Source organism: Tyto alba, unplaced genomic scaffold (assembly GCF_018691265.1).
Source record: "Tyto alba isolate M040663 unplaced genomic scaffold, T.alba_DEE_v4.0 Super-Scaffold_33, whole genome shotgun sequence".
In the NCBI taxonomy this organism is placed as follows: Eukaryota; Metazoa; Chordata; class Aves; order Strigiformes; family Tytonidae; genus Tyto; species Tyto alba.
This window is the reverse complement of record NW_024881308.1, coordinates 16,654,616-16,665,033: the sequence shown is the minus strand read 5'-3', so window position 1 is coordinate 16,665,033 and position 10,418 is coordinate 16,654,616. Positions and strand designations below refer to the sequence as shown.

The 10,418-nt window shown below is 66.3% G+C and overlaps 1 protein-coding gene and 1 long non-coding RNA gene across 3 annotated transcripts; both read right to left on the bottom strand.

Annotated features, from left to right (window-relative positions):
* Nucleotides 1-693: 693 nt before the first annotated feature.
* PDYN (prodynorphin) lies at nucleotides 694-5,490 on the bottom strand. 2 transcript variants are annotated; one of them, XM_042801025.1, is made up of 3 exons: nucleotides 5,191-5,490; nucleotides 2,148-2,295; nucleotides 694-1,823 (listed from the first exon to the last, which is right to left on the bottom strand). In XM_042801025.1, the coding sequence occupies exons 2-3, from the start codon at nucleotides 2,274-2,276 to the stop codon at nucleotides 1,257-1,259; spliced, it is 696 nt and encodes a 231-aa protein (XP_042656959.1). In that variant the 5' UTR covers nucleotides 2,277-2,295; nucleotides 5,191-5,490; the 3' UTR covers nucleotides 694-1,256. The 2 variants fall into 2 exon arrangements, with proteins under 2 accessions (XP_042656959.1, XP_042656960.1); XM_042801026.1 differs by lacking the exon at nucleotides 5,191-5,490 and adding an exon at nucleotides 3,042-3,776.
* Nucleotides 5,491-8,960: 3,470 nt separating this feature from the next.
* LOC122154177 lies at nucleotides 8,961-10,415 on the bottom strand. The gene is made up of 2 exons (XR_006166105.1): nucleotides 9,980-10,415; nucleotides 8,961-9,080 (listed from the first exon to the last, which is right to left on the bottom strand). It is a non-coding gene; the product is annotated as an uncharacterized LOC122154177 (long non-coding RNA).
* Between the last annotated feature and the right edge of the window lie 3 nt (nucleotides 10,416-10,418).

Below are 10,418 nucleotides of genomic sequence, written 5' to 3'. Positions count from 1 at the left end.
CTTTGTCACCTGCATTGGAGGGGTGCGTGGTGGGGTGGGGGGTCTGCGTGCTCTGCAGAGAGGAAGGGGGGGGCCTCATCCTGCGCAGCCCTGGGCTGTGCTGCAGAGAGGAGGAGGAGGAGGAAGACAGCAGCAGCGGGAGGTTGAGGCTGGGATGGGGGCTATGGTGCTGGTCCTGGGAACTGCGGCGTGAGGTTTACCGCGGTGATGAGCCAAGGCAGAGGGTGAGGCCACGATGAAGAAATTCAAAAGGGAATTTGCTGCTCAGGCTGAGCTTTCTCGCTGGCGGGGTCACGCTGTCCTCAAAGAGTGAGTGGGGAAAGGGACAGCTTGGCCACCGGCCTGGGCACGGCTGTCCCTTCCCGGCGGGGGCAGCTGCTGTGACTCCCAAGGGACCCTCCCCTGGGTGCTGTTGGGGGTGAGCGGGAGGTTCCCCAACCAGCACCCTGCTCGCACCCAGGCCGGGCTGAGCATCCCTGCCCTGCCCTTGCTGGGGGGGGGGGGGGGGGGTGCGCTCCAGGGGTGCGTGGGGTCCCACATCCCCCCTTGGCACCCACGGCGCAGGGAGGGCACCCCCACGCGCTGCCTGCAGGGCTTGCAGGTGGCACCCCTGGCCCCCATCTTGGGGTGCAAGGTCCCCTCGTGCCACCGGCTCAATCTGCCCCGTGGAAGACGCTCAGCACCCGGCACGGCTTCGTTGGCATCTGCCTTTTATTGGCTGCGGGGGGGGGTGGTGGTGCTGGGGAGCAGGCGCCGGGGTGAGGGTCCGATCCTGCCTCTGGGGGTTGTTCTCAGAGTGGGGGGAAGCCCGGGGAGGGGGCACCAGGAGGGTGCTGGGCAGAGGGCCTGATCCTGCCCCAGCTCATCCTTCCCGGTGCTCAGAGCCCGTTGCCCTGTACATCAGCTGTGATGGTTTCCAGACCCTGCTGCGCTTCTGCAGCTGCCTGCGGGAGGGTGGAGGATACACGCCTGTCTGTGTCTGTGTCTGTGTCCCCCCGCCTCGATTTGCCCCCAGGAGCCCTGGGGCTGGACCCGCAGCCGCACCGCCAGCAGCCGGAGGGGTGGCACTGTCCCCTCGGTGTATGGAGTCCCGAAGGGGTGGGCAGGTGAGCCAGGGAGCGGGCACAATCGGGGATGGGGACCCGTGGTCCCCAGTGGGGATGAGGCGGGCTGGGCAGGGGATGGGGCCGGGGGGTGACGGCGCAGTCCGGGCCGGCAGCGTGGGGACCGTGGTGCCGCCCGTCCCACGCCCGGCTCTATAGGTCTGAGACCTCCCCTGAGTAGGCTTTGGGGTCCTCCTCCGACCGCGTGGTCACCTTGAACTGCCGCCGCAGGAAGCCCCCGTAGCGCTTCTGATTGTCCCACTTCAGCTTGGGCCGGATCCGGCGCATGAAGCCGCCGTAACGCTTGTGCAGCTCCGCCAGCTCCTGCCCCGCGGCCCCGGCACCCGCGGGCTCCTCATCCCCATCACCCGCCGGCCCCGGGTAGTCCTCGGGGGCCGCCCGCTCCCCCGGCTTGCGGTCGAAGCCCCCCAATTTCTTGCTGAGGCCGCCCTTGCTGTGGGCGTTCTCGCGCAGCAGGGCGAGCAGCTTCCCCTTGGCCATCTTCTTCAGGAAGCCCCCGTAACGCTTGGCCGGCGCCGGCAGCAGCTCCCCGGGACCCGGTTCTTGCTTCGCCTCCTCCTCCTCTTCCTCCACAGCCCGAGGGGACGGGTCTGTCCCTTCGGCCAGGGCCACCAGCGGGGCCAGGAGCGCCAGCGCCTTCCTGCACGCCTCCCACTCGGGGCCGGGCAGCGAGGAGCCTTGGCATTCCCACAGGCACATCTGTAAGACAGTGACCCCGGGGCACCCGCTGGCATCACCTCGCCGCTCAGGGTGACACCCCCCCCCCCCCCAATCCCCCCCCCTTGCCTTTCCTCCCACCCCGGGGATGCCCCTACCCCAAACCCAGGAGTCCGTGCCCGCCGTGCTGCCAAGCCCAGCGAGGAGCTGAAGCTTGCACCTTCCCAGCACCCTGGGGTGCCCACAACCACCACCCCTCGCAGCACCCAGCTCCACACCGGCACCCACCATGCCCACCGCTGCTGTGACACCCCCCCACACACACCCCTAACCCCCAGCTAACGGTGGTGTGGGGCTGGAACTCACCAGGGGCCGGACGCTGCTCTCGGTGCCGTGGGTCTGGGCCGTGCAGAGGGAGCACTGGGTGACACAGTCGGCGGATGCCACCGTGGCCAGGGAGAGGCAAAGTGCCAGCGCCAGCGCCCGCCGCTCCATCTCACCCCGCAGCCGCTGCCTGGGGTGGGGGGGGGAGTGGGTGGGGGGGGTGGGCAAGACAGCCACAGAGCCCGTCACCCTCCCCACGCCCACCCCTGGGAGCCCATCACCGTCCCACTGGCACCCCTGGGGCACCCACAGCCTCCACCTGCGCGGCTGCTCCTGGGGACACGCACCGGGACCTGCGCCCACACGACTCACCTCCGGGGGCTGCTCCTGGGTCCCAGGCGGGGAGAGAAGGGGACAGGAGTGACCGGCGGGGACACCGCAGGGTGTGATCCCTTACCCCGGCCGCAGGCTGGTCCTCGGCACAAGCCCTGAGCCACAGCCAGGCCCCCAAGGCCACCGAGGTCCCCAGGGCAGGGACACCTATCCTATCTTATCCTATCCCATCCCATCCCATCCCGTCCCGTTCCCTTCCCTCCATCGCTCCTTCCGTACCATTAGAAAGAAAAGCCCCTTTTTTTTTTTTTTTCTTTTGCCTTGAGTTTTTCTGCAATATTGCGATCGCCGCGTTTGCGTGGCGCGGGGAGGGGGATGAATCACCCACTCTCCCCCTTGGTCTTGGGGAAGGAAAAGCACCGCGATCGGAGCCGCCGGCAGGAAGGGGATGGGGGGATGCCACCACCCGGTACGGACTCACCCCAGGCTGCAGCACCCCACGCCGGGGCAGCCCCAGCTCCCCTCCCTCCCATCCGCCGCTTCTGCTGGGCTGCTGCAGCAGGAGGGAGGGGGCAAAAAGCCGGATTTCGGGTTCCAGCCTACCTGCCAGCCGTCTGTCAGCCTGCTGGGAGCTGTACCAGGGCCTCTCGCCTCGGCGGCAGAGGCCAGGGAGGGATGAACACGCCGGGCAACAGCTGGGAGAGGGGCTGTGCCGGCAGCAGCACCCACCACCACGCCACAACCCCCCGGGTGAGGCCGGAGGGGCCGGTGCCAGCTCCGGCTGCAGTGCCACAGGACCGTGGTGCCACCGGGATCACGATGGCCCCAGGAGCAAGAGCTGACCCCCAAAAGGGTGCGCTGGCAGCAAGCACCCGACCGCCTCCTTGGCTGCTTTTATCTGGGGTGGAAAGGCATGACCCAGAGGGATCTGTTACACGTTAATGACGCATATTAGAGACTATTGTATTCTCCAGCAGTATCTGCTAATGTACTCTAATTGGTACTGATGAAGAAATGTTAATGCCACGGTATTAATTCATGCTAGATTAAAATTTAATTTGAATTATCTGCACCGTCGTGTGTCAAGCTGTCTGCATTCCTCGGCTGCACCGAAGTGCATCCCCTCGACTCGCCCTGGCCGAGCGGCCGGCGCCGGGGCACGGCGGGACCTCAGCCAGCCCTCGCCCCCGGGACACAGCCACCGTCCCTTACCGCCTCGCCGCCCACCGAGACAGCACTGAGGAGCGAGGACTCGCCCGCCGCGCAGGTAGGTGCCAGCCGCAGCACCGAGGGGAACGAAGCTCCCCAGAACAACCACCAGCTGCTTCCCAGCAGCCTCACCGGGAATATTTTTCCCCGCTTCTTTTCCCACCCGCTTCCCCTCCCCTTGCCCCCGCCGTGCTCCTCCGCTGCCGGCAGCCCCGTGGGTTCCCCCTACGCGTGTCCAGCAGTCGGGGAACAAGCCGCAGGCGCGACCGGCACCGCACACCTCGGTCCCCCGGCATTTCGGACACGGTGTGTCCCATCCCTGTCACCCAGCGCCCGGCCCTGCCGCAGCCAGAGGGCTTCACGGCTCTCAGGGGAGCTGCATTTCTCCGGGGCACAATGTGGCCAAGGACCCTTCGTGCCTGGGCACCCTGGGACACCCCGTGGCAAATGTACCTTGTCCAGGCGGTGCCACAAATGCCCCCGCAGCGCTCTGCCTGCTCCTGTGGCTGGAGGGTGGGGAGGACTGGCAAAAATGGGGCAGGAAAAGGGAAAGAAAACAAAAGGGCTTTGGGCAAAACCGAAAAGCAGAGGCACACAAAGGGCAGAAGAAGAAAAATTAGAGCTCGATCCTACATTACCTGGAAGAGCACCAAGGTTCCAGAGCCTCGTCCCTCCTGCAGAAATGCCTTGACAAGGATTGTGGCAATGCCAGCGGTGGGTCCTGGCCACTGCGGCCACCCTCAGCTTGTCCTACCTGTGTCAAGCCTCTGCCGGGGTCCCCTCATCCCCCGTCCCGTTTCCACTCAAGTGTTCGGTGCCCAGGCTTTGCTGGTGTGTGGCAAAGCCTCAAGCTGCATCCAGGCACCCCCAGGGGCCAGTTACAGACTCGGTGACCCGAGGAGGGATGAGGAATCAGAACTTTGTGTGCCAGGCAGCAGAGACTGACCCCCCCTCCCCGTCATGATTAACCTGTGATTATTTCTCGTGAGGGATGTGAGCAGCTCTCCTGGGCTGTGTTCTCCTCCCACACAGGTCTAACTCAGGCAGGTTAGGACCCTGCAGGTATTTCTGGTGAAGAAGAATCCCTTTCCAGCAGTTCCTTTCTTCACCGTTCAAAATGTCCTGGAAACACCTTCAGGACAAGGCTTCTCAAATAAGGTGATGGCTTTTGGAACAGAATCGCAGCAAAACCCCCCGCACAGTGACCACCGCTGCTGCTTAAGCCAGGGTGGGGGGAACATAAACCTCCCCCCGTCCTCTCCCCCTGCTCCCTTTCCCCCTCTGAGCCCCGGGTGTCCCCGCTGCCAGGGTGGCAGATATGGCATCGGTGTCAAAACAAAACCAACTGAAGCTCTGGACAACGAAACGGCTGGAGGGAAGAGGGGAGCACCTGCGGCCAGGCGGGAGCCCCTCGAAATAATGCAACGAGCCCAAGCGTAAGCTGCTCTGGGGGTGTTTTTAAAGTCACTCTTCGGTGAGCAGGAGCGATACCCCAGCTGCGCCCGCGCGATGGGAGCGGGACGGCGACCCCGGGCAGCCTTACCTGCCGCTGCTCCCCGTCCCGCCGAGCACCCCGCTTTGCCGAGTCAGGACGGGTTGTGGGTGCTGGGTGTCCCTCCGCCGGCGTCAGGCTGAGCCGGTCATCGGCGGCGGTGACGGTGGCAAGGCCACGCTGGCTGGTGGCCCTGCGGCGGTGTCCGGGTTGCCCGCCGGACTCGCCGCCCGCCGGCTCCCACCCCGCTTTTATGGCCACCGAGTCTCCTCCTGCAGCGGGGCCCGGCTGCGCTCGGCGCCGCGGAGCCAATCGGGGTGAGGGATGCTGTGAATAATCAGCCCCGCAGCATCCTCGCCACCTCCCGAGCAGGCTCTCCCACTGTGCTGGGGCCCCCTCGCAGCCCCCCAGCCGCCCCGGGGACCGGGGTGCACGTCCCACCGCTGCACTGCCACCGGCTGCGTCCCTCGGGGACCCCCGTCGGGGCCAGCCTCGGTCCTCGGGGCTGAAACGCGTGTCCCAAACGCAGGAGATGGCAGCAGAGCGGGATGGGGTCCGTCTCCCCCCCCCCCCAAGCTGCGTGCCAGAGGAGTTTGGCCGTTGGGGCTGCGAATCCCCCCCGGGAACCAAATTAAAATCCTGCCTAAGAAGGAAGAGGGGGGCTGTGAAGCCCCCGATCCCCCCACCCCGCTCCCCAGGCTGGGGAGAAGCATTGTCCTTGTGGTGATGGGGAGAGGAGTGAGCCCACCCGAAGCTGCTGGGAAGGGCGAGAGGGTCTTCACACCCCAGGAAAGGCTGATGTGTGTCCCCCCCACCGTGGCCCACCCAGCCCGGCTGCAGTTGGGCAGCAACGCCCTCGCATGGAAACCCCCCACCTTCACTTTGACGGGGCTCAGACCCACCGGGCTTCCCCCCATCACCCTCTCCCCTGGGGACAAACCCAAAGGGATGAGCCAAAGGGGCAGGGGGAGCGGGGTGGGGGGACAGAGACCCCTCCCACACACCTTCCCTGCTCAGCTCCTGATTCCTATTCCTATTCCCTCCCTGATTTGAGGGTGGAGGGCAGCGCTGGGCAATACCAGAGCACCCCCCGAGCCCGTTCACCACCCTCCCCCTGCACTGTGTCACGACAGAGGTGGCCAGGGCCAGGGGGGGGGTCCAGGGTGCAGACCCCTGGGGCCAGGCCAGCCCGTCCTGTCCCCTGCAGCCCCGGCGGCTGCGAGCGCATCCCATGAGCTGCCGGCAGCGCAGCCCGTCCTCTCGCCTTGAAGACGGAGCTATTTTTATCGGAGCTCAAGAGGGATGTTTCCCAGCAACCTGCCTTCCTCCCCAGCTTGAACACCAGCTGCCGGACCCGGTGCCCCCTACTCAGCCCTCCTGGGGAGGGGCGCGGGGGCTACCGGCGCAGCCAGGACCCTTCACCGCGGGCAACCAGTAGCCACGGCTGGGCAAGCAGGGCAGCCTGTGCCCACTGCCCGTGGTCCCCCATCCCCAAGGCTGGTGGCTGCCTCCACTAGCACCCATGGTTGGGGTGCCAGGCTCTGCTCCCCGGAAAGCACGTGGGACCCCACAGCTTTTGCTTGGAGGTGGATTTTAGCTCGCCCGGGCTGGGGCTGGGCCAGCACGGAGCGACCAAGGGAGCAGGGCACGGAGTGGAGGGGAGAGGCAAGGGCAGAGCATCCTTCATCTCCCCAGGACAGGAGGAGATGTCCCCCACGGGACCCATCCCACAAGGTGGCAGCTCTGCCGTGGGGGGCACAGGCAGAAGGCAGCCAGGGCCCCCCCTCACTTCGGTGTGCTGGGCTGCCAGGCAGAGAACAAAGCCGAGAAGAACAAAATGCAGCTGCAAACCACCACAGACATCCTCGGCCAGGGGCTGCGGGTATCCCCGGGCAGGTTTAACCCTTGCTGCTGGGACTAGCGGTCCCGTGGGCACCACAGACGCGGTGGTGAGGAGCATTTCTTACAGCAAAACCATTATCTCTATCACCAAGCCCTCCCAAACCCACCAAACCCAGCCCTAAAGCCCGGCCTCCCCGGTTCGACCTGCCGTTAACGCAGGTAAACGGCTCCATCTGGGAGCCCCGTCTCTGGGTGAGAGCAACAGCATCACCCCAAAAACCAAAAGCAGACCCTCTTGCAGCAACCCCCCCCCCGGAGCCCAACGGCCCAGGGTGCAGCCACCTCCCTACATCGGGTAATTGCACCGGAGGGAGAAGCACTTCTGGAGATGGAGCAGACCCCACAGGCACAGAGAGAAAAATCGTTTGTAATAAGGTTCCTTCCTCAGGGCTGTTTCCCTTTGGTCCAGGAGGGAGGTCGAGTTACTCCTGTCCCCAGAGCAGAGTTGTCTTATTTCTTTACGTGTGCTCAGATATGTTGAGGTGGGTGAGAGGGTCCTCCCTGGGGCCGGTCATGGTCCGGGCAGGAGTTGGGGGGTGATAGGGTCCCCCTGAGAGAGGAGCTGAGAGCAAACCCACCCACCAGCAACTTTAATTAATATTCATCTGTCGCTTTCTAATGGGAAACTGTCTCTGAGTCACACTGACATTTCCCTGGGACAAGAGTAATTAAGCACCTGGGTAAGAGAAATGTACAGTAATAGAAAAGTTAAGTTTTCTTAACTACATGAGTGAAGAATGGGTTCGGCGAGGAGGGGGACGAGCGTGTGTACCAGGCTCCCGCGAAAGCAAGTGGGAGTTAATGGCAGTTAATGTCACACAACGCTGTCACCCTGCCCCGATGCCCCCAGCTCCACCCCCCCCCCCCCCCCCCCCCCAGAGCAGACAGGGCACCTCGAGGGTGTCTGATTTCCCATCCTGGGATGGGGTGAATCGTCCCCGCTGGCAAGACGAGCTCTGGCTGTCCCCAAGCACAGGGACTGCCACCCAGCGCTGCTGGCAGGAGCATCCCATAGGAAGGCGGTCGCTCTGCGGTGGCTCCTCCAGCACCATCAGCTTTATCCTGTTCACTGCAGGACGGGGCTTTTCCAGAAAGGGCTCTGTTGCTCGCTCACCCGCCTGGCCCTAACGCGATGCCAGGGTGGGCGCTGGCGTTTTTTGCAGGCAGACGTGGCCACGGGGCAGCAAGAGCTGCTGCGCTGCGGGGCGAGCGATGTGCCCGCCGTAATTTTTTGGGCCGCCGAGTAACCACAACATCTCCGCGGGGAGAACTGCAGTGGGGGGGTCGGCTCCCAACCGCCCGTGGGAGCAGATTCCGATCGACCAAGAGAAAACGCCAGCGGCTGCACCCGCAGGATCTGGAGGCAGATGCCCGGCAGAGCAGGGGGAGGTCACCGCTGCAGGGGACCGGGGGCCGATTCAGCCCCGGCCTGCGTCACGCCGCAGCGGCTCGGGGTCGCCGCGCAGCCCAGGTGGGCACACGTGCAGGGACGCAGTGACCTGCCTGGCGTGGGCAGGAGGGACAAGTGGCCACTCGACGCCGGTACAAAAGCGGAGCGCGTGTAAACACTGAGCGTCACCGCCGCTGCTGTCGTCCCCGGGCACCAGGAGCCCGGGGGGGGGGGGGCGGCTGCAGCACAGCCCCCCTCATCCCCCCAGCCAGGAGGTGAAGTGGCTCCATTTAAAAGCAAATCGAGTTCAAACCGCTCGCAGGAACCGCAGCCTGCGTCGTGCTGCCCCGTGGGTCAGCCCCACCGTGGGAGCCATCACCCACCCCGCAGGCCGCGCCCTTGGTGCTTGTGGCTCCGGGGGTCTCTGTCCGTCCCCCCCCCGGGGAGGTGGGGGGGGGGACACACACCAGTGTGACGCAGCCCCGTGTTGCTGCGGGCTGCGTGATCGCAGCAGCACATGCCTCAGAAGTGAGTCAAGAAACCAGTCATTTTTAGAGCTCCTCCGTAAACTGGCTCTGCAGATGCTCCTGACCGGCCGCAGATGCTCACATCACCCACGCGGGGGGCAGGAAAACACGGGGAGAAACGGCTGGGGAGAAAAAAACAAACCTGTTTCAGCGTTTAATTGCCATTCCCCCCCCGCCCCTCCCCGCACAAGCCCACGGGGAGCGGCACGGTGGCGTGCAAAACCCCGAACCCCGGGGGGCCATCGGCTGCCCAGCAGCCCAGCACCAGCATTAGACCCCCCCCGCGCCCCCCTGGGGTGGGTGGGTGCTCGTGAAGGCCCCGTCCCGGGGGGTGAAGAGCGGTTTGGGGATGGTGTTTCGGGCAGAGACCCCTGTGTGGGGTCACGACCACCCCACGCTACTTCCCCGCGGGAGCAACGGGACCAAACCAGCCCCGTGGGGAGCCAGGATCCAAGTCACGGGGGGGGGGTGCGGCCAGCCCGGGAATGGGGTATCCCGTATCCCCGGGGGGTTCCCACCGGGCCCCCGCCACCCCTCAGGGTCCCAGCATACGGCAGCCGCTATTTCCCGTCCCACGGGCACCCAGTGGGTGCCGCGCCGCCCCACACCAGCCTGTCGGGCACCCACAAAATTCGCGTTTCAACCAGCGCCCGCGCGGTCCCCGGTCCCCAGGGCGATTCCCCTCCGGTTTCTCAGCCGCTTTTCCCGGGGTGACCCCCCGGTGAGCCCCAGGAGCGGGGTGGGACCGATCCCGGCAGGATGAGTGCGGTGCTCCGGGGGGGGGGGGGTGTGTCTTCGGTGCACCGGGTCCCTCCTCGGGGGCCACCCCCCTCCCCGGCGCACCGGCCGTCCGGGTGGGGTGGGAGGGGGGAAACGGGTGGGGGGGGGGGGGGGCGGGTCCCCCCCGCCGTTACATAAGGGGTTACGTCAGGGCGCGCGGCCCCATTCCTATCCCGCCGCCGCTTCGCTCCGCCCCCCCCCACCCCACCCCCCCCACCCCCACCCCGCGCCCAAACCGGACCTCACCGCCGCGCCTCAGGTGAGCCCCGTGGGCCGAGCTCGCTCCGCCGTGTCCCGTCCCCCCCCCCCCCCCTCCAAAATCACCCCCCGGTGCCGTGTCCGGTGAGGCGGGAAAAGGATCGGCGCGGGGGGGGGGGACACGAGCCAGCCGCCCCGATGACCGGCTTGTTTACACCGGGGCGGCGCGTACCACGGGGGCGGGGGGGCTGGGCCGCCGCTCCGCCGCACACCCCCCCCCCACCCCCGCCGCGCTGAGGCGCGCTGGCGGCGCGGCGCCCCGGTTACCGAGCAGGGCGCGGAGGTGCGGGGCCAATCGCTACCGACACACGCCCCGCCGTTGGGGAAAACGCGGGTCCCACCCCCCAAACACAGACACACACACACATACACACACACACACACAGACCCCACCACCCCCCCCCCCCACCGCCGTTGTGGTT

Bases quoted from the DNA above. Each gene is read 5' to 3' on its own strand.
- PDYN (XM_042801025.1), bottom strand. From the start codon at position 2,276: ATGGAGCGGCGGGCGCTGGCGCTGGCACTTTGCCTCTCCCTGGCCACG. The intron at 1,824-2,147 runs GTGAGTTCCAGC...ACTGTCTTACAG, and splicing joins AGAGCAGCGTCCGGCCCCTG to ATGTGCCTGTGGGAATGCCA.